At 47.9% G+C, this 23,762-nt stretch overlaps 7 protein-coding genes across 9 annotated transcripts; 4 read left to right on the forward strand and 3 right to left on the reverse strand.

Annotated features, from left to right (window-relative positions):
* The first annotated feature begins 64 nt into the window (after positions 1-64).
* BDCG_03767 (Ca2+ transporting ATPase, sarcoplasmic/endoplasmic reticulum) lies at positions 65-4,939 on the forward strand. The gene is made up of 4 exons (XM_045419427.1): positions 65-803; positions 978-1,135; positions 1,249-3,567; positions 3,647-4,939. The coding sequence occupies exons 1-4, from the start codon at positions 686-688 to the stop codon at positions 4,088-4,090; spliced, it is 3,039 nt and encodes a 1,012-aa protein (XP_045275735.1). The 5' UTR covers positions 65-685; the 3' UTR covers positions 4,091-4,939.
* BDCG_03768 (ribonucleoprotein-associated protein) lies at positions 4,350-6,534 on the reverse strand. The gene is made up of 4 exons (XM_045419428.1): positions 6,103-6,534; positions 5,727-5,977; positions 5,503-5,649; positions 4,350-5,413 (listed from the first exon to the last, which is right to left on the reverse strand). Exons 2-4 carry the CDS (start codon positions 5,746-5,748, stop codon positions 5,202-5,204), a joined length of 381 nt encoding a protein of 126 aa, XP_045275736.1. The 5' UTR covers positions 5,749-5,977; positions 6,103-6,534; the 3' UTR covers positions 4,350-5,201.
* BDCG_03770 (uncharacterized protein) lies at positions 6,092-14,586 on the forward strand. The gene is made up of 12 exons (XM_045419430.1): positions 6,092-7,367; positions 7,432-9,878; positions 9,937-10,307; positions 10,402-11,395; positions 11,452-12,056; positions 12,128-12,205; positions 12,260-12,348; positions 12,417-12,458; positions 12,521-13,156; positions 13,212-13,411; positions 13,478-13,634; positions 13,709-14,586. Exons 2-12 carry the CDS (start codon positions 9,833-9,835, stop codon positions 13,938-13,940), a joined length of 3,450 nt encoding a protein of 1,149 aa, XP_045275738.1. The 5' UTR covers positions 6,092-7,367; positions 7,432-9,832; the 3' UTR covers positions 13,941-14,586.
* BDCG_03769 (uncharacterized protein) lies at positions 6,806-9,532 on the reverse strand. Its single transcript, XM_045419429.1, has 2 exons — positions 7,602-9,532; positions 6,806-7,534 (listed from the first exon to the last, which is right to left on the reverse strand). The coding sequence occupies exons 1-2, from the start codon at positions 9,162-9,164 to the stop codon at positions 7,229-7,231; spliced, it is 1,869 nt and encodes a 622-aa protein (XP_045275737.1). The 5' UTR covers positions 9,165-9,532; the 3' UTR covers positions 6,806-7,228.
* Positions 14,587-15,459: 873 nt separating the features above from the next.
* On the forward strand, positions 15,460-18,526 carry BDCG_03772. 2 transcript variants are annotated; one of them, XM_045419432.1, is made up of 4 exons: positions 15,460-15,513; positions 15,581-16,572; positions 16,635-16,842; positions 16,940-18,526. In XM_045419432.1, the coding sequence occupies exons 3-4, from the start codon at positions 16,635-16,637 to the stop codon at positions 18,025-18,027; spliced, it is 1,296 nt and encodes a 431-aa protein (XP_045280597.1). In that variant the 5' UTR covers positions 15,460-15,513; positions 15,581-16,572; the 3' UTR covers positions 18,028-18,526. The 2 variants fall into 2 exon arrangements, with proteins under 2 accessions (XP_045280597.1, XP_045280596.1); XM_045419431.1 differs by having other exon boundaries at positions 15,581-16,553.
* On the forward strand, positions 18,432-20,105 carry BDCG_03773 (uncharacterized protein). Its single transcript, XM_045419433.1, has 3 exons — positions 18,432-18,455; positions 18,538-19,525; positions 19,690-20,105. Exons 2-3 carry the CDS (start codon positions 18,581-18,583, stop codon positions 19,987-19,989), a joined length of 1,245 nt encoding a protein of 414 aa, XP_045275739.1. The 5' UTR covers positions 18,432-18,455; positions 18,538-18,580; the 3' UTR covers positions 19,990-20,105.
* A 437-nt stretch (positions 20,106-20,542) lies between these two features.
* BDCG_03774 lies at positions 20,543-23,745 on the reverse strand. 2 transcript variants are annotated; one of them, XM_045419435.1, is made up of 5 exons: positions 23,629-23,745; positions 22,421-23,568; positions 21,308-22,340; positions 20,983-21,191; positions 20,543-20,910 (listed from the first exon to the last, which is right to left on the reverse strand). In XM_045419435.1, the coding sequence occupies exons 2-5, from the start codon at positions 22,673-22,675 to the stop codon at positions 20,884-20,886; spliced, it is 1,524 nt and encodes a 507-aa protein (XP_045280598.1). In that variant the 5' UTR covers positions 22,676-23,568; positions 23,629-23,745; the 3' UTR covers positions 20,543-20,883. The 2 variants fall into 2 exon arrangements, with proteins under 2 accessions (XP_045280598.1, XP_045275740.1); XM_045419434.1 differs by having other exon boundaries at positions 22,421-23,745.
* Between the last annotated feature and the right edge of the window lie 17 nt (positions 23,746-23,762).

The raw sequence follows: 23,762 nt of genomic DNA on the forward strand, positions 1-23,762 counted from the left end.
GCCGCGCGGTGGCGATACGATAAATATTTAACTATTTAACTAAAATATTTACATGCCGAAGTGGACACCTTTCTTTACCCTTAAATATTACATACAACCTTTGGGCCTAGTTAACTAAATATCAATCCTCAATCCTCGATTCATTCTTTTCTCCCCCCGATTCATTCTTTTCAAATTCCTTTCTTCATATACGAAAAGGCGGAATAAAGACCAAAAAAAGAAGCACTCTCCCCCTCTCTTTTGTTTGTGGCATACGGCTTCTTTTTCATTTTTCCTTTTTTTTTTTTATTTCTTTCTATTTTTTCCTTTATTTACCACGGGTATTTTATCCAAAACGCCTCCAAAAGGGAATCCCGGCGCAAAACGTCACAGTTAACTATAATAACTACTACCTAACTCCTACTGGTTCTTATATTCGGCCCAGCTCTCTCTTGCTTTTGGCCCTGCGCCCAACCTGCGCCCAAGCACAGGAACCCAAAAGGACACATATTATTGCATACTTATCCTGTACCGTGTACCGAAAGTCAAAGAGCATTGGAAAGAGGGAACGCGGGATATTTTAGGTGATTAGGTGATTGGGAGATTGGGAGACTTGGGTGTGGAGGGAATCCTCTTTTTTTCTTGAAGCAAAAGAGGAGAGCTACAAGAAACAAAATACAGAAAAATAAGATAAGACACCACGCTCATGGAGCGCTCCTATCTCTTCTCGACGGATGATGTCCTTGCCCACTTCAACGTCACCGCAGAGGCTGGGTTGTCGAGCCAGCAGGTCGTGACGGCTAGGAAGGCCTATGGGAGTAATGGTATGTCTGGTCGTCTCCTTTCTTTAATTTACTACTTCCTACAATCCATCTCCTCTTTTCTGCGCAAAGGCGCATACGGTGGTATATAAGATTGTGAGATAGTTATATATATTGTGAAGTGGAGTCAACATGTGTGCGTGAAAGCTAATTTTCGATCTTTGATGATAAAAACAGCTCTCCCCGAAGATCCGCCAACGCCCTTGTGGGAACTCGTGCTGGAGCAGTTTAAGGATCAACTTGTGCTGATTCTGCTTGGGTCTGCCGTTGTGTCGTTTGTGCTGGCCCTGTTTGAGGGTGGGGATGATTGGACAGCCTTTGTGGATCCGGTGGTGGTATGTCTTAATTTATTATTGTCTCTTCTACTTCTATTCGAATATTTTGTTGCGTTTTTTCGCGTACGGCTGGCTAACAGGTCAAAACCTTTTGCTTTGCTTTATACTACTAGATCCTCGCCATCCTAATCCTCAACGCCATCGTCGGCGTCTCGCAAGAAAGCAGTGCCGAAAAGGCCATCGCCGCTCTACAAGAATACTCGGCAAATGAAGCAAAAGTCATCCGCGACGGGCAGGTGCAGCGCATCAAGGCGGAGGAGCTGGTTCCCGGTGACATCGTGACTATCTCCGTTGGCGACCGCATCCCCGCTGATTGCCGTCTGCTCTCCATACACAGCAACAGCTTCCGTGTCGACCAGGCGATCCTGACCGGCGAGAGCGAGAGTGTTTCAAAGTGCACCATGGCTGTCAACGACGCGGCCGCCGTGAAGCAGGATCAGGTCAATATGCTCTTCTCCGGCACGACGGTGGTCACGGGCCATGCGACCGCGGTTGTGGCACTAACGGGCGCCGCGACGGCCATTGGCGATATCCACGAGAGCATCACGGCGCAGATCTCGGAGCCGACGCCGCTGAAGAAGAAGCTGAACGACTTTGGCGATTTGTTGGCGAAGGTCATCACGGTGATCTGTGTGCTTGTTTGGCTGATCAACATTGAGCATTTCAATGACCCGTCGCATGGCAGTTGGGCTAAGGGCGCGATCTATTATTTGAAAATCGCGGTTTCGTTGGGCGTTGCGGCTATTCCAGAAGGGTTGGCTGTGGTTATTACGACGTGCTTGGCGCTGGGGACGAGGAAGATGGCGGCCAAGAACGCTGTGGTTAGGTCGCTGCCATCTGTGGAGACCTTGGGCAGCTGCAGTGTGATCTGCTCGGACAAAACAGGCACGCTGACGACAAATCAAATGAGTGTGGAGAGGATTGTGTATCTCAACGAGGACGGGAATGGACTGGAGGAGATAAATGTTGAGGGAACCACATTCGCGCCGAAGGGCAGCTTAAGGAAGAATGGCAAGGAGATGGAGGATTTGGCCGTTTCTTCCTCCACCGTGCTGCAGATGGCGGAGGTTCTGGCGCTATGCAACGAGTCCTCGTTATCTTATGACCCAAAGACAGGCGCGTATTCCAGCATCGGGGAACCTACCGAAGGCGCCTTGCGCGTGCTCGTTGAGAAGATTGGAACGGACGACGCAGCGCTGAACAAGAAGATTAGGCAACTACCAGCTCCTGAAAGACTGCACGTGGCCAGCAAATACTACGAAGATCGCCTCCCCTTACAATGCACATATGAATTCTCCCGCGACCGCAAGAGCATGTCCGTGTTGGCCGGCGAGGGTAACCGACAGAAACTCCTCGTCAAGGGCGCCCCTGAATCGATCCTGGAACGCTGCTCACACGCCATCCTCGGCGCCAACGGCCAAAAGGTGGCATTGACAAAGAAACACACCCAGCTGATCTCCCAGGAAGTCGTGGACTATGGCAACCGCGGCCTCCGCGTCATCGCCATGGCCTCCATCGACAACGTCGCCCCAACCCGTCTCCTCCGCACGGCACAAACAACCAAAGAATACTCCCAGCTGGAGCAGAACATGACCCTGATCGGCCTCGTCGGCATGCTCGACCCGCCCCGCCCAGAAGTTGCTTCCTCAATCCGCAAGTGCCGCGAAGCCGGCATCCGCGTCGTCGTCATCACCGGCGACAACAGAAACACCGCTGAAGCCATCTGTCGCCAGATCGGCATCTTCGGCCCGCACGAGCAAAACCTCCACGGCAAATCGTACACAGGCAAAGAATTCGACGCTCTTAGCGATGCGGAACAGGTCGAAGCGGCCATGAACGCCTCGCTCTTCTCGCGCACAGAGCCCACGCATAAATCTAAATTGGTGGATCTCCTGCAGGCACAGGGTCACGTCGTGGCCATGACAGGCGACGGCGTCAACGACGCGCCTGCCCTGAAGAAATCTGATATCGGCATCGCGATGGGCACGGGCACGGACGTGGCCAAGCTCGCAGCCGACATGGTCCTGGCAGACGATAACTTCGCCACCATCGAGGTTGCGGTGGAGGAAGGGAGGTCCATCTACAGCAACACACAGCAGTTCATCCGCTACCTCATCTCGTCGAATATTGGAGAGGTCGTGTCAATTTTCCTGACGGCCGCACTGGGAATGCCGGAGGCGTTGATCCCCGTGCAACTGTTGTGGGTAAATTTGGTTACAGATGGATTGCCTGCGACGGCGTTGTCGTTTAACCCGCCCGATCATGATGTGATGAAAAGGCCGCCGCGGAAGCGCGGGGAGGCGCTTGTCGGGGGTTGGTTGTTTTTCAGGTACATGGTTGTGGGCTTTTATGTGGGCTTTGCAACAGTTTTTGGGTATGCGTGGTGGTTCATGTATAATCCTGCAGGGCCGCAGATTACGTTTTGGCAACTGGTAAGTTGTTCCTCTTACACACCCTCCCCCTATCCTCTATTTGTTTGTATATCCCATTTACTAACAACAAAAACGACAGACTCACTTCCACAAATGCTCCACCCAATTCCCCACCATCGGCTGCGAAATGTTCACAAACGACATGTCCAAATCAGCCTCGACAATCTCCCTCTCCATCCTCGTCGTCATCGAAATGCTCAACGCCATTAACTCCCTCTCCGCTTCCGAGTCCCTCCTCACTTTCCCCCTATGGAATAACATGATGCTCGTCTACGCCGTCACGCTCTCCATGTCGCTCCACTTCGCTATCCTCTACATTCCCTTCTTGCAAGGGTTGTTCTCTATCCTACCCCTGGATAGGCAGGAGTGGATGGCTGTGTTGGCTATCTCCTCGCCGGTGGTGGTTATTGATGAGGTGTTGAAGTTCTTGGATCGGAGTCTGTATGATAGGCGTACGGATGTTGTGGATGTTTCGTCGTCGGCCCAGTATCAGAATGGTGCGGCGAAGGGCAAGGCTGCTTAAGGGAGAAATGAAGGGCGTGATGATAGTGCTAATTGACCGTCTAGTGTATATTTTTTATTCCCCTTGTGTTTGTGGAGACGGAGGTGAAAAGCGGATAGAAAGAAAGAAAGAAAGAAACATTAAAAAAAAACCAAAGAGAGATAGATACACATGCACGTTCTGTTTTTTTATAAAGTTTTCCCCCATGTTCTCTATTTCTATTTCTATTTATTTTCTTTTTAAATCTATTTGGTCTGTTTCATTCGGGATAGGTTGGTGTGGCTATTTATTGTGTTTTTTATGATTTTCCTTTCGTTTTCTTGTTTGACATATGCTTTTCTTTTCTCATCGGCTTTATATTCTAACTAGCCTATCGCGGGCCACCACCATGTTAAATATAGAGTACATATAGATAGATAAAAGCAACACATCAGAGAGATGGCGGAAAGAGAAAAATGATAGTTGTTATGTACATACATTACATATCTTGTTTTTCAGTGCTTTGTTTTCTCTCATTAGTGCTACAATTTTTTGATTCTCTTCTCAGTTATATATCTAGGTTTTATCATCGCTCAGATTCATTCATGTCCTTCAGCTTTGTACAGCTTTCCCACAGGTGTAATGGAACCAAGTACGGGGATCAAATGATTAGACATGCTCTTCTTCTGCACGCCGCCATATCGTGTCAGTCAATGAAGCTTGTTTAGTTTGTTCTTGTGTCTGTATATTTTGTTTCATTCTTTTCTGTTTCCCAGTCTCTTCAACTGTCCTACTGATCATGGCTTGTGGAGATTAACCAATATAGAAAATCAAACATGTATGAAACGTAAAACATTACAAAACATGGAGGGATTAGGAGTTGGGTAAGAGTTTAAATGAGATAGCATTTTTCAGTTTTTTAAATCTAAATTTTCACCCTATTTACTTGTGGGAGGTTTCCCCGTTTGGCTCTGTAGAGGATAGCTGGTTATACACAATCCCCGCCACTGGCACAGTCCGATTCCCCACCGGTTCAAATATCCAGTAGTCAGTAAGAACAGCCCAATGGTCATGCCAACCCCCTCCCGGGCCAGTGATTGCCTCCGCAAAATCCAAAATCCAGAATATCCACCCAATCCGTCCATCTAGAAGCCTATATCATCAACCTCTCAACGTTCATCTTCAGCGTCTGAATCTGAGCATTCAGATCGCTGGCTTCGTTGGTGGTGATGCTAGCCGCGATGACGGCACGGCTGACACCGCATGCGCGGCCCAGGGCCATCTTGCTGGGCACGTACACGTAGGGCACGTTCTTATCCTCAGCGAGGAGCGGGAGGTGGAGGAGGATCGCCAGTGGGGTGGTATCTATATGCGGCAGGCAAACGGGATGGTTAGCTGGGATGGAGGCAATTGAAAAGATGGGAAGCGGTGGGACGGGGATGTTAGTTCTTTACCTGCAGCGAGAATCACAATCTCGGAGGTGCCGCGGTTCAGGGTCTTGGTGGCCTCGTTGGCCCCCTTCTTCAGCTGGCGGTAGTGCGAGGCTTGCTGGACAAGATCCAGAATTGTCTGGGTCATCGCTTGGTCGGCGAGCGGCCAGGCTGGAGGGATTTGCGAATAGATGTTAGCTGCTTATTCCGAGAAATTAATCGGGAAAGTCGCCTCCAGAATTTCTTACCTGCGTTGGTCTGGTCTGACATGATGACGGGTGGTGATGTCCTTCTGCGGAGAAAGGAAAAGATTATGGGTTGATGCGTAGATGAGTTATTTATTGGAAGGGTTCACGGCCAGTGGTTCTTGTGCGGTGGGGTGGCTCGCCCTATGTGTGTATGCGGAATTTCTCGAAGTGAGGTTGCGACAGCAAAAAGAAACTCGCTCGTTGGGATAAAAAAAAAAGTTTCCAAGCAGTTGGATTTCGTGTCGGGGTGACTATTTATCCGAGAACCAACGGATGGGTATTAGCGGAAACCTTAAAAGCTTATTTTGACCGTGCCAGGGTTTTGGAGTTTTGAGGCTGAGAAATTGTACCCAACCACAACACATCATGGCGATACCGTCTCAGCTTGATTATTAATGTACACATTACAGTACATGTTCCCTCTATATCCTCAGTCCTTCCGTGTTGCTCCTGGATTCTCCGTCATCGGGAAATGATTTATTTTCAAGAGAAAGCTCATTGGCATTTTATCCAGCCAGAGCTTCAGCAAACGTGCGCCAGCTCTGTGCACTTGCTCCATACACGAGGCTCGAAGTGTATGGGGCGTAGTTTTCGGTGCTTGATTGCACATACCCTCCTTGAATGAGCAATTCCTTTGGTCAGGAGAGAGGAGAGCCTTTTTCTAGATACCGCAACCCCCCAGGAAATTGTTCGCTGTTTTCCCATCACTGAGACATTTGTTTCAAAAGCAATTGAAGGTCGTCAGTGAACTTTCAGAACTGATGAAACGACCACTTGAAGACTAAATAGTCTTAGAGGAGAAGAGCAAGGATGCAAGCTGACTTATTAAGGTTGTTGAAATGATGACACAACCATATTTATGGCAGGTTTTTGTCATTTCCATTTTGCCTGCCCCTTATCTACGATAGTTAAGGTATGACTCTAGGAACTTTTTCCCTTGACTATGATCTATGGCTGCGGATGTTGAATATGGTATCCAGACGCTTCCCGCCAGATACCATGGCCCGGTAGCACAAGTGGCTACCGCCGGAATTCAATCAGTGGACACATGGTCACGAAATGAGTTGTTTTCCACTACCTCTACTCGTACTCAAGTCCTTCATTTATGGTTGGCGGTTTTAATCAATACACATTGCAGCCGATTTCAACCTAGATGGCCAAGGTAGATGTGAAGGCACGCTTGAAAATTTTCACATTGGGACATTTTAACTAAATCGGAATAGATCCGATCTGCCCTATTTTCTTCTTTCTTTCCTTACCAATGACCTTGCTCTCTCCGCGTGTATTCCAAAATGTTATCATTGTACGGATACGTAAACAGAACCAAAACGGCAAGCCAAACACTGATATTGTCGGAAGTTGCAACTGCCTGCTCTTACGAAAGGGATGTACGAGGTTGAAGCAGGAGAAACCCAATAACTATGAACTATTGATGGACTTTCTTATACCACCCTCACTCTGGTATACGAACACGTTGAGTACGTGCCGATCATTCTTTCCCGCTATTGCTCCTTCGTTACCATCCGTTTAGAATGTGGGGCCAGTTCCTGTGCCATAGCGTTCAACTGTGTCTTATGAATTGGTACTGTCAACGCTTCGAATTTGAAACCAGCAGCCTTGGCTTCAGCCTCTACTAAGCTGGTTCGTATTCCCTTGGGAAAGATTCCAAAGAATTTTGTGTTGTTTGGGCTTATTCGGACAGCAGTGTCTACTTCACCGATGTAGATTTTGGGTAACGGTTTTCCGGCATTCCGACTCAGCCGCTCAAGGTCCCTTTGCAGTTGACCGCTGTCTTTGGTTTTAAGAAGCTGTGTAATCATTTACCAATTAGAAGGTATTCAAATTTCGCACTATGAGAGCCGGCATTTATTTTACCTTTTTTTCAAAGTCAGCTACCGTTTTAGAGAAGGGTTGCTTCTTGCGCCGTGCGATCCCTCTTGCGTTCAGCCAAGACTCCTTGGCTTCCGCTTTCACTTCAAGCAGGTCATCTTGACTCATTTTCGAGACTCTTGTCGTTGTCACCGTCAACTCTCTGGCGCCATTTCTTCCCGCCTTCGCTTCGAAGATGGCAAGGATATTGAACACCTGCTTGTCCGTATAGCCGAGTACGCCGTCCGTGATTTGCCGCCCTGAGGCGTCCATAATAGAATATCCAGGGATGAACTCTAGAGTCTTTCCTTGGGGTACCTTTACTCCTAACGCAAATCCAACATGTCGCTCTCTCAGCATAGGAATGAGATGCGACTCGGCAAGTTCTTCCAGCAATTGTCCTTTGATATGGTTCATATTGGGCCCTTTTCTGAGGACCCTATCCAGGGCGATTTCGTCCAACTTGTCCAGGATAGGGTATTTCTTGGAGAGTGTTTCCCAAAGGACTTTGGTCTCTGGAGCGACAAACCTGGGAAGGGTGCCGGGCGAGCGTACAACGGCTTTCACACCCGCCGCAGCTTCCTGGGCAATTTTTCCTTCAACCCGACCGAGCTTCGCTAGAGCTTCTTCGCCAGCCTTGATTGATCTGATTGCCGCTGGTTGTTCGCTAGCTCGTGCAGACGCATTCAAGACTTTGCCCCACGAGGCGGCATTTTTTCCGTAGAGCTTGACGAGTCGTGCCTCTGTGTATAGCGCTCTACCCCCTTTAACCATTCTACCAGCGACAGGTAAAAGGATAGATGCGGCAAGGATGGCTTGCTCGACATGGCTCAGCTCGTAGCCGAATAGATCGCGGCCTGCCCACAATTCATACAATGCTATTGCGTTTCCCAAAAAAGGCACCAAAGACAATGTGAGCTCAATGGCTGCGACAGCCGCCGGGCGGTCGATGGTCCCCTGGCTTATGCTTTTGATTTTCGGCAAACGAGGAATTAGATTGAGAAGGACAATCATATCCGGCCGTTCGCTTAGAAAGTCGTGCATGGCAGCTGCAGACGACTGATCCAACAGGCTTTGTGTGACGACTTGTCGCTGGAACCAAGTCTGAAATTCGTCTCTGATTGCCGCCGTCAGCCTGGGGACTAGCGGATTTGCTTCCCAGATGTGCGTTACGCCTGTGTATTCGTTCTTATACCATACGAAGAATTCATTTTTGGAACGAGCCCAAGCATTTGCAAACACGTAGTGGTCTGCATCCTTCCTTTTATGGCTGCTCAATCGATCATAGCTCGTCGTTTCGTATGCCACCTTCTCTGCGGCTTTAGTCGTCGCGTGCTCGAACCACTTTGACATCTTGTTGATCTTGTGCTCCCATGAAATGGCCATTCCGCCATATGTCTCGACAATCTTCGCCCGTGCTGTTGTCCACTGCTCGTTCATGATGTCCACTCGTTCTCGGGCGATACCAATCTGCGACGTATTCGTGGAGGCATTGGTGAACAGTTTTATCAGCTCATTTTTGGCTTGCTGCAGTACCTTCTCAAGATCGGCTTCTGTGATCTTTTCCATGATGCTTTATCGTTATGTCACAAAAGATATGTGCTGATTGACAATGGTATTCCCAGCAGAGGTTTTTTTTTTTAATATCAATTTTCCGGGGATCAGTCATGAATAAGCTGACTTTTTTTCTTCTTTTCCTTTTTTTTCCTCTCTTCTTTACTTTTTCGTTTTCCCACTTGTGGTGGGCAGTGCACAGTTCTAAGTTTGTGGCGGCATCATGGGATATTGCGAACGGTCGAGTCTGGGTGAGTCCAATGCGGCTTAAAATTTGAGTTTTGATAGCTCCCATTCCTATCACATTATCAATCTATGCAACAATCTTCAGCTGGGTGCGCCGCTTCATTCATCACGAATGTCTCAGCCTCTGTAGTCGAGTGTTTTGGAGGCTTTCCCGCATGTACCAAGGATTCATCACCTCCATCGGGCTCGTTTTTTATGTTGGCGGCGCCGCCTCCACGGGAAAAAATGTGCTGTTGCCTACCCAGCCTTGTGAAATGGGCCACGAGGCTCGTGTGATACCTTCAGCTCTAGAAATTGGGGGAGGCCGTTCTGTCCAAAGCAATATATAAAGTGGGTGGATTGCCATTTCACCAGGCACTGTCGGTGGGTTAGGACTCATTTTCCTCCGCCAATTTCCATCGTTTCAAAGAACCACTCTAGCCTTCAGGAGAAAGCCTATGCAAAGAATGACTGAACCGCTGTTCAATTTCCTCTTGATTCGGCGTAGGTAATTGTCACTCCTCCTGGAGCAAATATCATCGCTGACCTTTCCACCACCCAGCTCATGTATCTCAGGATGCTCGCAAACCTAGCATCCCTTTATTTCAAGATTCGCCCTTTCAAAGGGAGCTTTTGGCTGCTCTTAAATCACAAAACCTTAGAACCGAAGCATTGAAAGTTGTCAAAAAATTTATCTCCAGCAAAGAATTCATTAGCGACCCTAGCGGATCAGATTTTCAAAAGAAGCTACGTGAATTTAAAGTGCTGATTGATGAGGCTAGCAGCGTCAATGATGATCTACAGTATACTGTAGTTCTTGAATTGACGAAACGCGCGTTTGGAATAGCAGCATCAGACCTAGTTAAGAGTGAGGAATTCGTTACTCTGCTCCGCAATCTTCGCGATTCTGTGGTAGCAATCAAATATGACCAGGTACTTTCTGTTCCCTGTCCAATATCTTTTGGCCACTCCCTAGCTTGAATATGATTTCTTTCACCGAATATCAAATTTAACGTTAATTTCCAAGGCGGAGCACTCAAAACCAGTTGAAGCTCTTGTCACCCAGATCCGCGACCTCGAGCTCATTGAAAAAGCAGTCCAGCTGGAAAAAGATACGCAACCAGCTGTTTCAAATGATAACGCAAGGGCGTTTAAAGAACTTGTCACTGGACACACTGAAGTGACTGCTCCTGTAACCGCTCCTGAATGGAGCGAAAACACGGCCTATAAGGTCGGCGATCAAGTTTCGTATAGTGTGCATGTGTATGTTTGCATCCAAGCGCATACCACCGTCCCCGGATGGGAACCTCCGAAGACGCCCGCTCTGTGGGTACGCGTGAGCAGACCCAATCCAGATGGAGATCCCACGCCGCCAACAGAAGACAGCCTCAATCTCTTTGGGTACCGAAAACGATCACTGTTGCTTCCGACTGAAGCTCAATTAAAATCGGTACTCTCAGAGCCCGACGACAGTAACGAGGATCCCACTGATGACACCGAAAAAGAGGCAGATCGCCTTCTCAGCCTCCACAATCAACTTTATCGGGCTGTGAAGGAGTTGACGGCAATGGATCCGCGGAATTTCCAGATCACTAAGCAGGAGCCACATGATGGGTTTATCCCTGATACTAAGTACTCGGCGGTCTCCTTGTTGAAGAGTAGACTCGACCTGCAAGCAACCCTAAGGGGCCTTAACGTTGACCAGTTCCGAGCCGCTGCTGCACGATCTGGCACCACTCCCGTAGATCCGCCCGACGCACCGAAAATTGCAGCAACAGTCACCGATCCGGTTTTGGCAGCGGATCCATTGCAGTTACAAGACGGAGCTGGTTCGACATCCGCCTTGGGTCTTACTCGCGAGCTGCTTACCGCCGGTGCCGGCTTGCAAGGGATAGGAAAATTTCTGCCTCTCTCTGCGAGGCAAAATGCCTTGAAACTTCAAAAAGAAGTGTCTTTATCTGAGAATACAGCAGCCCTCTTGAAAAAGGAAGGGATTGAGCCGGATACGGTACCATTACCTGGTATGTCCCCAACGGTCAAATATGATTTGAAGTATAGCTAATGTTTCAACCACAAGACATTGTCCGACTCTTCCGTCAGAAGATGCGCGAGGCTGAACGAAATCTGAAGATGCTAGCACCCTCCTTCGAGGATATACGGATTATTCGAGTTGGGAATACGTTGGTGAGCGCGAGGACACCACGGCCTAGCAGGTACAGCCAGTTCTTCACTGGAATCAACTTTGGGTTACATGTGCCTAAGCTTCCACTGCTGCCACCTCCAGATCCAAGGGTTCCGCACACCATTGGCAAGGTAAACAAGGTCGGCGTTGGGGATCTCCTTGTAGTGAAGCAGCGGTTAATTGGCTATGAAGGCGCTGATATTGCCCATATTGAGAATGTGTTGAAAGGCGAATCAAAGAGCCGTGAACATGTCCGGACAGACAGAACAGAGACCGTGACTAGTCTCGAGACCGAGACTATCCGTGAAGACACCCGAGAGCTGGCTTCAACGAGCCGGTTCGAGATGGGTCAGGAGACTCAAAAGCAAATCAAAGAGGCTTATGAACTGAAAGGGGGCGTCCAGGTGACAGCGAAGTACGGCCCTGCGGTGGAAGTCTCCGCAAAAGTTGAAGGTGGCCACAATCGATCCAAGGAGGAATCTACCAAAACAGCAACGAAGGTAAGCAGGTAACCCCGATTTTTGTAGTTGCTGTTTTGTGTTTTTTGGCTTGGATTTTAACATCTCTATAGTTTTCACAGGACGTTACAGAGAAAGCTATCAAGAAGATTACAGAACGAGTCCTCCAGAAGACGACTACAACAACAACAGTAAGTGTCCGTGAGCACACCACGGTAGGATACTTCTCTGACATTTTCTCGTAGTCTGAAGTCGTGGAGAAGAATTTGCATGGTATCAATAATTCTACCGGCAACGCGAATATATCTGGTGTTTACCAGTGGGTGAATAAGGTGTAAGTATCATCCAAACAATATTTTGTTTCCCATTTACGAGAGCGATTTGTCTTACTTTAAACTGTAGATATGAAGCCCAAGTTTTCAATTATGGGTTGCGCACTCTATTGTGAGTATCTCTCTCCCCGCCTGGTTTTCCATGGAGGCGCATATGCTCACTGAAATAATTAGTGATTTCATGGTTCCGGAGCCTGCTGCATGGGTAATCAACACTATGACCAAAGCTGCGGAAACCCGAACAATGCTGGAGCAACCGCAAAAGTTTGCCCTGGAGCCGTCCCAAATTTCAGAAGAAGGCGAGGAAAATTACGGCCATTGGGTGAAAACGTACGAAGCAACCGATGTGGAGCCCCCACCTGCAGACTACATTACAGCGACCGACCAAGTCAACAAAGGTGATGGTAAGCCTGGGCAAGACTACCAGCACAGTGGCCAGATTACAATCGATTCAGGTTACGAAGCCGTGCAAGTATCCATCGGCTGTACGATAAACTACTGGGAAGCGAATTGGGTGGTCGACGTCATCGTTGGAAATGCGGCACACCGATTTAAGGAGGGCTCCGGTTTTATTTGCACTCTTGCGCTTATTAAAGAAAGAGGGACCATTCCATGGGGAATAAAGACATGGAACACTTCTAGCACAGTTGTGACGGTAGATGTCAAGTGTGCAGTCACAGAGGATGCGACCAATAAGTGGAAAGCAGACACGCACAAAAAACTGGTGACTGCATATAGAGCAAGGCTTCAAGAGTACGAGGAGAAGTTGGCGACCCTGCAGCTGCAGGAAGGAATTATCATTGAGGGAAGGTTAGTTTCTCGCCACCCAACAGGTTGTGCTCATGCTTATTGTTCCATCCCAAAGAAACCCAGCCGCAAACCAAGCCACAATCAAACAGGAGTTGAAGAAGAATTGCATCTCCATTATCAGCGGACAACATTTCGACCGCTTCAACTCCATTGTGACCGGCCCGTGGGGGTATCCTCAAATCAACCTCTACGAGGCTGAAGCTGAAGGGGAATACGTCCGTTTCTTTGAGCAAGCGTTTGAATGGGAGCAGATAAGTGAGTGGAAACCATTGCATATCTCCCCCGAAAGCTTCCTGTAGCGTAGACTAACGCATGGGCCAGTGTACGTTATGTACCCATACTTCTGGGGCCGTAAATCGTATTGGGCCGAGCGGCTGGCGTTTGAGGATCCAGACCCTCAATTCGATGAGTTCCTGAAGGCAGGGTTTGCTCGAGTTCAAGTCCCAACGAGACCTGGATTCGAGGCCGCTATCGATCAGTATGCTTCCTACCCTAGTTTCTGTTATTCTGGATTGTGCTACCTCCAAGTGCTGATGAAAGACAACCCGATAGTTTTATGCAGTTCGGCGAGCTCTGGAACGGCGGCCCACTCCCGGCCATCTCCAGCAAACTTTTTCTTCCGATTGCTGATGAGATCGCCGAAAGAGCTCAGAAGCCAGGCCAAGAGATCCCGCAAGGCGAGCCTTGGAAGCTGCGCATTCCAACGCAACTTGTTAAGCTAAGGCAGGACGATAAATTGCCTAAATGGACAAAGAAGGATGGCGAATGGGTTCCAGAAGAGTGATATTTCATAATGGCAACGAAAACTGAAGGTGACGTCTGAATATGTAGTCGGCTTTTCGGTACCTTTTTCGGGTGAAATTTTTAATATCCTACTATATTTCGGGTTATCTTGACAGGAGAGCACTCCTGACCACGTTCAGAATAACGTAGTCATATTTTCAATATGAATATTCTAAAAACATAATATCCGCACCAGTATGTAGGTGCATGCCCATTGAATGTCAAGATTTCATAAACTTTACTTTCATACAGGAGTCGTGATACTATACTCAAGTGATATCAAATATGTCGACTGGATGAACCATCAGTGCACGATCCTCATGCCCTGTGCTTTAACTTAGATGTTGCCGCGCGCATATTTGACGCGCTTTTGCACCAAAAAGGAAAACAGAAAAAAATTGCAAGAAAAAAGGCTCATCAACTTCGGCGTGAACTCGCGGATTAACGAGAACCCAACCATAATGATGTAACTTATTAACGGTACTTGAGCATTAAAACAGGAGAGCGGTTAGACGAGATGGGCTCGATTCCATACATCAGTCAACATTAGACAAGCTCATCCGCTCATCCCTCCGTCACACTAGCTTAGACTGTCCTACCGCCGAAAAGGTGAAATCTGAGCTTGGTTTCCGGACTCATGAATCGAGCAACTCATCTAGGTGTCAGGACACTTCCATCGAGCCAAGCAATGTTCTAGCCCGATGCTCAAAAAGCCACGGCCCTGACGTATCTCAGATCCAGGTTATTCTTATATTATTCTGTGGAAGTACGGAGTACGGAGTAATCAATCACTCATTCCTTCTCTTGGATCAGCCACTAACTTTCAGAGAAGTTAATTAGTGGCTGTCACTGCCCAGTGCCCACCATGTCAGACTTCCAGTTGCTAATCTCAGCCCCATACTCATCATGGCCTCACCCAGGTCAGAGACTAACCAGGCTTCTTAGGCTTGGCAAGCCCTATTCTATTGGCCCCACGGTGCCAAGGGAATAGGGCCTGCACGCCTAATAGGCCCCAGACTCCCAGAGAGCCTCCAATAAAGGCTACATTAATTGAGTGATTTTCAAAATCATTTCCCGAGGCTGTTACTCGTGAGGGGTATGCAATTAAGCCACATGGAGCCGCCCCTAATATTAGGGCGTTTAACCCGCTAGCTCGATAGCTAGCTAGCAGCTGGGCCTGCATAGTTCTTAACTACCGTCTACTAGTGGCTTCCATCGGCAACCGCTCCCACTTCTAGGTAAGACCTTGGCATGCCAAGCCTATTCGTTAGGCTTGACCCCTCTAGTATCTACGAATACAGAGTACTAACACGGGTCTTCACGGGTAACAAGTGGATAATGCCAGTCTGATCCAGCAAGTACGCTGAGTAGATGGCGTCTCCTAATTCCTGAAGGAGCTAGGATTATTCCTGGGACGGCATATTTCCTATCGCACTGCCATACAGCAACCGTACGCAGCGTATATCGGGTAATATATCGACACAGCCTCGGAAGGATGATGACCTGATCCATACTTGACAACAAACGCGCCAGTTGCTCTCTACTGAGGCTGGATCGAAGCCTCCGATTCCATTGTTCGTTGGCCTGGTCGGAATAATATTCTAGCCTCGGGCTTTTCTTGGGCTTATTTAACTAATTTAGTGGAGTTTTCTTGGCCTAGTTGGCAGTCCACCAACTGCCGGGGATTCGATAACAATGATTTTAAAAGATAACAGCGACCCATTGGTTGAGAGAATCAGACTGTGTGAGTCCTTGAGGTAACATTATTCGGCCACGCTCATAATGGAGAGCTTTCTACGCTTTCAACGCTTTCAACGCTTTCAAGGCTTCGAACGAACTTGCAAATGTTTGTATCAGAGTTTTTCTCTATCATTTATTATGATTTGGAGGGGAATCCACGAACGCCTGTGGCGTGATAGCACCTGGAAATTAATATGAGTACGAGGACCAGGTTGGGAAACAGCTGAAACCTGACATTACCGCTTGTCAGTAGCACTCCAAATGTCACGGTGCCAGTCAGCCGCCACTTCAGCGCCCCTGTCGCCGGGACCTCGCCCAAACCGTCTGCCTCAAACCGACCCCTCCTGTGCGAGGCTTTTCGTTGGTCCAGAGCTGCTAATAGAGTTAACATCGTGCAGGTGCCTGTGCCTGGCGGGAGCCTTTCGCCCGCTAAATTCCCACTAAATGTCGAGGTTGAACCACAGAATACATGCACGGAGTACTACATACGGCGTATAAAACCTGGCATTGGCAACTGCAGCCATATGGCTAACCAGAGCATCGAGCCCAGACAGTCAGGGGGATACCCACCCAGCGGCAGACCCCAGATTTTCAATGTGGGACGGGCACGTGGTGGCCATCATTCATTCCTTTATTATCTCTCGAAAACCCCCCATGTTCCTTCATCCGCAGTTTCTGCACAGCATAATACATATCCAGCCCGCGAGGCAGCATGAGAAAATTTTCTTCAACCATCACTAATCGTGAGTTAGAGATGGGCAGAACGCCCCTTGTTGATCTAGGATCGCCTGCCACACCGTGGTACATTGCTCTCTTCACCAATGCCTGGTTTCAGGTGCTGCTGATAAGCTTCATCTGCTTTTGCTGTCCTGGTGTACGTGGTTTTCTATAGTGTGAGCTTCGTTGTTCTAACATTACCACGAAAGAAGATATACTGACCTATATTCGAGTCTAGATGTACAATGCCCTATCTGGCTTAGGGGGTTCGGGCCAGGTAGACCCAACAGTTGCAGCCAATGCGAATGTAGCCTTGCTCGCGGCGAATGCTGCCACTGCCCTGTTTGTTGTCGGGCCTATATTCTCGATCATCGGCCCACGCTCCTGTTGGTTGGTTGGCGGATGGACGTACGCTCTTTACAGCGGGAGTTTGTTGGCCTTTAACTGTGAGTCAAATTCTGATAGAGGCCGAGTGCTGTTCGAATTTACACAAAATGATCTTTCGATCTATATAGAAAGCCGCTATCTAACATATTTTCCAAGATATTGAAAATGGCCCCTTTGTCATCGTCGCGGGTGGCGTTCTCGGTGTAGGGGCCAGCTTCCTCTGGGTTGCCCAGGGTGCCATAATGACAACCTACGTCCCCGAATCCCAGAAGGGCCGTGCAATTGCCTTATTCTGGATTATATTTAATATGGGTGGTACAATCGGCTCCCTAGCCAGTTTCGGGCTCAACTACAACAATCCAGAAGGCACGGTATCCAACAGCACATATATCGCCACGATGGCTGTCATGGCATTTGGCTGGGCGATTGGCGTCTTTATATGCCCCCCTTCACGAGTTGAACTCTCCCAACTTCGCGAAGCCGAATATATGATTCGAGATCGCTCACTGCCGGCTTTGGGAAAACTCATCTTCAGCACCATCTTCCGCGTCAAAATCCTATGCAGTCTTCCCCTATTTTTCTGCGCGAATGTCTTCTACTCATATCAGCAGAACGATGTGAATGGCAAAACGTTTAACATTCGTTCTCGCTCTCTGAATTCTGCTCTGTACTGGATGGCACAGATGTGTGGCGGTCTGCTGATGGGTTTCCTGATGGATCTGAGATTCATGAACCGACGACAGCGCGCCTGGCTCGGTTGGGTCGTCCTTATGCTAAGCGGCTTGGGCACCTGGGGTGGCGGTTATGTATTCCAGAGATGGCAGGACGAGCGCACAGCAGTCGGTCTGGTGCAAGACATCGACTTCACTAGTTCCGACATTTCCATTGGTCCGATGTTTCTTTATATCTTCTATGGCCTATACGATGCACTCTGGCAAGGATATTGCTACTGGCTTATTGGCAGTATGTCCAACTCTGCGGCTGTCACGGCTATTTTGGTCGGAGCATATAAGTCTTTTCAAGCCACTGGTGGCGCAATGGCATGGAGGGTGAATGCATTGAAAACTCCCTCTATGACGCAGCTGGCTATGAACTGGGGGTTATGCGTTGGGGCACTGATTATTGCCATTCCAACCGTGTCCTCGGTAACCTTGACGAATATTGTGCGACCGGAGACATCGCAGGAGGATAAGAGGAGTATGAAACTTGAGGAGTGGGAGGGTGACATGAAGGGCCGCTCATAGGGGATTTCAGGATTTATCATCATATAAACTTGAGTTGTCAATTGTGTATGTTTTTCTTTTCCTTTCCTTGTTGGGTCTATGGTCAAGTTGTGGTATGTACGAGACCTTCCCTTTTCACTGCCCACGTCCGCCCTTTCCTTCCACCTTTTTTTTTTTTTTTTTTTCGCTATAAACAATCCGTTTCTTCTCTTTTCTTTCTTCTCTTATTTTTGCTCTCTTCTTCTTTCTTCTTTATTTCTTTTATTTCTTTTCTTTTATTCTATATAGCTGTGTCCGGGCGCTCGATATCGTTTAGTGAACGCTGGATTTTCCCCCAGAGAATGCATAGTCGCTATTACCAAACCGGCCTTTTCTTAATATCTCACTGTTGCTTTTATGACTTAGTTACCAGCTAGAGGCAAGGTAAACCAACCTTGAGCAAGCACCAGGTGAGTTCAGTTGTACTTGTACATTCTACCCAATCGCACCCGTGATGCTCAATTATATTGAATGCTCCTGACGCAGTTCCAGACAGTCAAAAAAAGTAATTAAATCACCGGTGTATTTTCCCCAGATGGGGTGGAAGGATCTACCTGCGGAGCTCGTCCATCTAATCCTCTCGAAGGACAGCATCGGACACCATGATTTAGCAAACCTTGCACGTGTAAACAGTTACCTCGCCGGAATTGTGCCTCAATATCTATACTATGATGTTCAATTCATATCTGCCCAACCATCACTGGAATCAGAATGCAAAGGCCTCGCGCGGCTGGCAAAATTTAATCGCTCAATCACGAGAAACCCAAGTCTAGCCGGACTGACGCGGAGCATTGCGATAGTGACGTACGTAGAGGGCCATCATATAGTTGATTGTATTTGGGAGGTTCTTGCTAAGCTTTACGTCCTCGAAAAGTTGGTCCTATCAATAGAGACCGAAGACAAACTACATGTGGTTCTTCGAAGCAATCCGCTCAGTAGACTCCGTTGCGTTAAAATATACGGCCACCTTCTCAACCTTGGAGTAGCAGCCGGCTATATGCAGCTTCCAGCCATCGAGTCTCTAGCCGTGGAATATCACAGTTTCTCAAGGACAGGGCGCCAACGTTCTGTTGTTGTCAGACTTCCGCCTAACATGGAGCGCCAGACGTCTCTCAAGGAGTTAACAATCCGTGTTCCGTCCGAAACCATTTCTCTGCTCCCTAGACTTATCTCATCCTGCCCAACATTGACAGCTTTCGCCTTCAGTATAAAGAACCCCATCAACGTCCGCTCGGAACGAATACTATTATCAAATGCGCTTAGTTTCTGCCAAGAAACAGTTACTATACTCGAATTAAATTGCGAGTATCTTGAATTTTGGGAATATTTCGATTGTTGTCCTGTTGTTTTACGCGATATGAAACGCTTGCGAGTTTTGAAGATAGACACTCTCTTTCTTCTCAGTGATGATGACACATACAGTCCGGTATTGCGAAGTGACATTCATCAGCGGCTGCCTTCTTCATTAGAAGATTTGGAGGTACAGTTATATTCTTTTGGTTTATCTCCCCCCTAATTTTTCTTTTCGCTTTTCGCTGCCCCTTTTTTCCTGTCGCCGTAGGGCGGATTCACCAAACCTTCATGTCATTCCCCTCAATTTCCTGAAACTAACATCGATATCTGTGCTTCATCGTACGTATATAGATTCTTTTTCAAAAAAAATTTGGTGCGTTTGAAGCTGATTCTCTGTTCTCCGCCAATGATGCACCGCCCGACTCCTCTCCTACTTACATACCGGAGTATCTCACCTGGCTGCTACAAATTGGAATGAACAAAGAAATTCGCCTGCCTAATCTGGTGCACGTTTGTATACGAGAGAGTCATGTCGGCTATCCCGGCCCATATAAAATGTTGAATTTGCCAGTTGAGATTGAAGTTCCATTTCGCAAGGCTGGTATAGATATTGAGTTATTTCTCCTCCCTTCTGAGTCCCGGCCCTTCTAAATAATACGCCCGCCTTTGCTTTAATTGACTAGATACAGATGGTTAGCTATAAGACAGAACAGTGGTTGGTAAAATTCTCACTAGTTGAAGAATATATAAACTTTTCTCATCCTGGAAGCCTGGCCACCCGCCTTGCGATGCATGGATTTAGATGTAAAATGGGGCTACTAGTTGGTTTCCTTTTGTTTCCTTTAGAAAAAATTTTGAAGGTAACTACTTAAAACAAATAATAATAATAATACTCATAATAATAATAATAATAATAAATAAATCAAAGAGGCACCTGTCCTGATGCTCGTTTAGAATTACTCCAATGTCTGGATATTCCCTTGAAGTTCCCTTTTTACCTGTTCTATTCAAGCTCTGTTAGCTTTTAGCTAGAAATACATATGTGCTTCTGCAGATGGGGAGTTTGTTCAGCAGAAAAGCACCTATGCTACGCCAACCAGTCGTCAAGCTTGGAGCAGAAACGAAGACGGGTCCATCCTCACTTAAAACTTAAACGTAAGAAATGCATTCCCATGTTCCTCCCTCCTACGAACTTAGCAAGAGTTTGCCACTAATAAATCAAAACTATGAATCACACGGCGTCAGACTGGGTAGTGAAGTTACGGGCTCGGAGTTTTCAGAAATAGATACACTTTCTACGGGGAGGAGGAGCACGGAGACATTCCCACGAATCAAAACTATTAAATGGAGAGAGAGGCTGCAACGGCTTCGCTTGCATGAAGCCGCCGCCGGGTTATGTTTTAACTAATAAAATTAAGGTTTAATTGGTTTCATCAATGGATAAGGGCGTTATATTTGTGCGGGGTATAGACGTTGCTGGAAAGAACAGAAGACTAAAAGCTACCTTGACCGATGGAATACATCTGTTATTTTATGTTCTCGATGCTACAAGATGTACCTAAATTGCGGATTCTGCCGGGACATATCAGTTAGCAGAGCTGTAATATACAATGACAGGATATGGAAATGGAGTGGAGCGCCAACCTTTCTGTCAGTCAGATCATCATCATAAGCGTGCTCAAATGCTTCCATCGTCCCCGTCTTATCTCGTTTGCGATTTTCATAGATTGCAACGTATCTGTAAAGAATTGCGAGTAATATTGCGGCGATGGCTGTCACCAGCACTGTAATGAATCCTGGGGCGTACACGGGCGCGTCCTTCGGTTCGAATACTATAGGACCAACGAAGTTTCCTGTGTTGATAATAGAATGTTCAGTAAACATATTTGGGTATACTGACCAGTTTTGCTTATACCATTCTGGAAGTAAGGGATTTAACCACTATTGGAAGAGGCATGAGCAAACTCACCCAAACAGTAGCCCATGAACACCCCTGCTGAGGTTACCGATCTTTTGGTATAGCCCGCTGTATTTGCAACTTGAAGGCCCATGAGGATAGCATATGCACCACCAAAGGATGCAAGGAAGTACGTTCCAAATAACAGGCCTCCCTTATGCTCTCGAGGGAGTTTCCAAAGAAGAAGACTCGCCATGATAGTGCCCAACTCGCATATCACTACCAACCAGGTACGGATATTGACATATTTATACGCAACGAGACAGACTACCAACTCGATGGTGCCTCCGATGAATCCAGCAGGTAGAGTTAATAGGAGGGAGTCCAAGGGGCTGAAGCCGAACGACTTGATGAAAATAGGAATGAATGATGAGACTGGACCGTTGGCTATCATCAGCAGGAATGAGGCTGCGAAGATAATCCAGAACTTCAGATCCGAGAGGGCATCCCAAACTTGTTCGATCTTGAAATGCGTATTGCGAACGCCGCTGTTGTTAACCCGCATGCGCGCAACGGCAATGTAGCGCTCGCGGTCGGTAAAACCCTTGGCCCGTATGGGATCTGGTGGCATGAAGAAGTAGATCACGACAGCCCAGAGGATGGTAATCACGCCGGCAACTATATACATATACTGCCACGGGCTCAGGGAGCCAGTGATATGACCCAGGCCGTAGTTGATCAGGGGGCTGATGGCGCTAACATAACCGGTGCAGGAATACCACATTCCCATACGCAATGCTTGTTCTGCTTTCAGATACCATCCGCCCACCACCAACATGAACATCGGCGATACTCCAGATTCAAGAAAACCAAGGAAGAATCGCTGGGCGAACAGTGCCTGCCAATTGTGACAGGCTATGGTGCAGATAAGGCAAATGCCCCAGATGAACACAATGCCCGAGGCTACACGCTCAATGGGCCACCGCTGAGCCATGTATATGGCAGGGTAGGCCCCCGCGATAAAGCCTAGATAGAAGATGGAAGCGGAGAATGAGTAGCGGTTTCCGACGTTGAGGTCGAGGTCTGTTCGAAGGCCGAAAATAGCCTGTTGGCATGTTAGGATTTAGCTTGGTGGCTAACTGACGGTCTGTAGAGTTGTTGGAAGGTAAGGCTGGGCACACTCACGGCTTGGGATAGCATGGTCTTATCATATTGCTGCAACCCATATGTGATGCAGAGGATTGTCATAAGTTTCCGATCAATTTTCCGCACCAGCTGTTTTTCCTCGACAGGATCCCATGTTGAGTCTCCATCATATGCAGCGATAACCTTGAGGGCTTCGTCGGTGCTGATTGTGTCGATGACATCCGTAGCCTTGAGGTTATCTCGCTTTTCCGCTGAGATGGTTTCTTCATGGTCTGTTTTGTATAGTTTATCCATGCTGAGCTCCCAAGAGACAAGGTATATGCTGCCTTCGATGGCTGGTGGGTCAAGTTTTTCCTATCCAGGGCAGAAGGGAGAAGATGAATAAAATCAACCCGGAAATCATGAGATTGAACGAAATTCTTCAGGCCTTTCCGCCTCCTTTTTATACCCCAATTTTCCCCTCTTCGATTCCCATTTCCCACCGATTGCTCGTCCAGGCCGACGTGATTGAGAGCAACCCGATTCGCCAGATTGAAATAGAGAGGGCTTCACTGCCCTGAATACCCATTGGTTCGGCATACCAAGGTGCATCCTGAATGAGAGACCAATGCAAAGAGCTGGAGCATGGCGTGTGGTAGTTTGATGTGTATCAACATCGTCATTGCTTTGTGGGAGAAGCCCCTCAATCATCGGCGTTGATAGCGGTTCATTTCTCCCGCCCCCCCACTCGGACACTATCCCGGGCCCGCGGGCACTAGTTTTTGGGGATGGAATGGCCCTTTTTTTTGAATTTTCCGGCCCGCGATAAGATCGAGGAAATTCTCCGTTTGTCTCCAGCCGGGAGCCTACAACCGAACCGAGAGACGGACTGGTGGAAAGGTTAGTTACGGATTAGCGACATGTATCCCTAAGGATTAAACCTATCATTGCTTCCCGAGGAACGATGGGCAGCTTTGCCTATATGTACAGTACAGTACTTGCATCTCCCATCTCAATCATATCATCACCATGCAGACTTTAGCGCTCTGGGCATTGTGAGCGATAGTTAGAGGATAAGATTTCCCCTCCTCACCCAACGAAGGTTCACTGGAGAGAGTTTTAGTTTTGTCTCTTCTGACCAACTCAGCTCACGGCTTCAGACGCCTTTTCCGTGAAGCTGGGCGTAAATATTCCCCCAAGTTCCATCCCTCACAGGTTGTCAGTGGCGCTCTTCCTGTCGCAAAATGACTGTGGACGACGAGGATTACCTTGGAATTCTTCACGGATAATGAAATGGTGCTACCAGCTGAGCAAGTAGAAGCACAACTGCCCTAGTCGGCCCATGATTGGGACGGTCCCGGGCTTCTGCTAAACTGAAGGGCGGTTGGAACTCATCGCCAGT

Source organism: Blastomyces dermatitidis (genome assembly GCF_000003525.1).
Source record: "Blastomyces dermatitidis ER-3 genomic scaffold supercont1.3, whole genome shotgun sequence".
Lineage (NCBI taxonomy): Eukaryota > Fungi > Ascomycota > Eurotiomycetes > Onygenales > Ajellomycetaceae > Blastomyces > Blastomyces dermatitidis.

Bases quoted from the DNA above. Each gene is read 5' to 3' on its own strand.
- BDCG_03767 (XM_045419427.1), top strand. From the start codon at position 686: ATGGAGCGCTCCTATCTCTTCTCGACGGATGATGTCCTTGCCCACTTC. The intron at 804-977 runs GTATGTCTGGTC...TGATAAAAACAG, and splicing joins GAAGGCCTATGGGAGTAATG to CTCTCCCCGAAGATCCGCCA. The intron at 3,568-3,646 runs GTAAGTTGTTCC...CAAAAACGACAG, and splicing joins AGATTACGTTTTGGCAACTG to ACTCACTTCCACAAATGCTC.
- BDCG_03768 (XM_045419428.1), bottom strand. From the start codon at position 5,748: ATGTCAGACCAGACCAACGCAG. The intron at 5,650-5,726 runs GTAAGAAATTCT...AAATCCCTCCAG, and splicing joins GTCAGACCAGACCAACGCAG to CCTGGCCGCTCGCCGACCAA. The intron at 5,414-5,502 runs GTAAAGAACTAA...TGCCGCATATAG, and splicing joins GATTGTGATTCTCGCTGCAG to ATACCACCCCACTGGCGATC.
- BDCG_03769 (XM_045419429.1), bottom strand. From the start codon at position 9,164: ATGGAAAAGATCACAGAAGCCGATCTTGAGAAGGTACTGCAGCAAGCC. The intron at 7,535-7,601 runs GTAAAATAAATG...ATGATTACACAG, and splicing joins TAGCTGACTTTGAAAAAAAG to CTTCTTAAAACCAAAGACAG.
- BDCG_03770 (XM_045419430.1), top strand. From the start codon at position 9,833: ATGCAAAGAATGACTGAACCGCTGTTCAATTTCCTCTTGATTCGGC. The intron at 10,308-10,401 runs GTACTTTCTGTT...TTAATTTCCAAG, and splicing joins TAGCAATCAAATATGACCAG to GCGGAGCACTCAAAACCAGT. The intron at 12,459-12,520 runs GTGAGTATCTCT...TGAAATAATTAG, and splicing joins TATGGGTTGCGCACTCTATT to TGATTTCATGGTTCCGGAGC.
- BDCG_03772 (XM_045419431.1), top strand. From the start codon at position 16,392: ATGAGAAAATTTTCTTCAACCATCACTAATCGTGAGTTAGAGATGGGC. The intron at 16,554-16,634 runs GTACGTGGTTTT...ATTCGAGTCTAG, and splicing joins TCTGCTTTTGCTGTCCTGGT to ATGTACAATGCCCTATCTGG. The intron at 16,843-16,939 runs GTGAGTCAAATT...ATATTTTCCAAG, and splicing joins GAGTTTGTTGGCCTTTAACT to ATATTGAAAATGGCCCCTTT.
- BDCG_03773 (XM_045419433.1), top strand. From the start codon at position 18,581: ATGGGGTGGAAGGATCTACCTGCGGAGCTCGTCCATCTAATCCTCTCG. The intron at 19,526-19,689 runs GTACAGTTATAT...GTACGTATATAG, and splicing joins CTTCATTAGAAGATTTGGAG to ATTCTTTTTCAAAAAAAATT.
- BDCG_03774 (XM_045419435.1), bottom strand. From the start codon at position 22,675: ATGGATAAACTATACAAAACAGACCATGAAGAAACCATCTCAGCGGAA. The intron at 22,341-22,420 runs GTGAGTGTGCCC...ACATGCCAACAG, and splicing joins AGACCATGCTATCCCAAGCC to GCTATTTTCGGCCTTCGAAC. The intron at 20,911-20,982 runs GTTGGCGCTCCA...ATGTCCCGGCAG, and splicing joins ATGATCTGACTGACAGAAAG to AATCCGCAATTTAGGTACAT.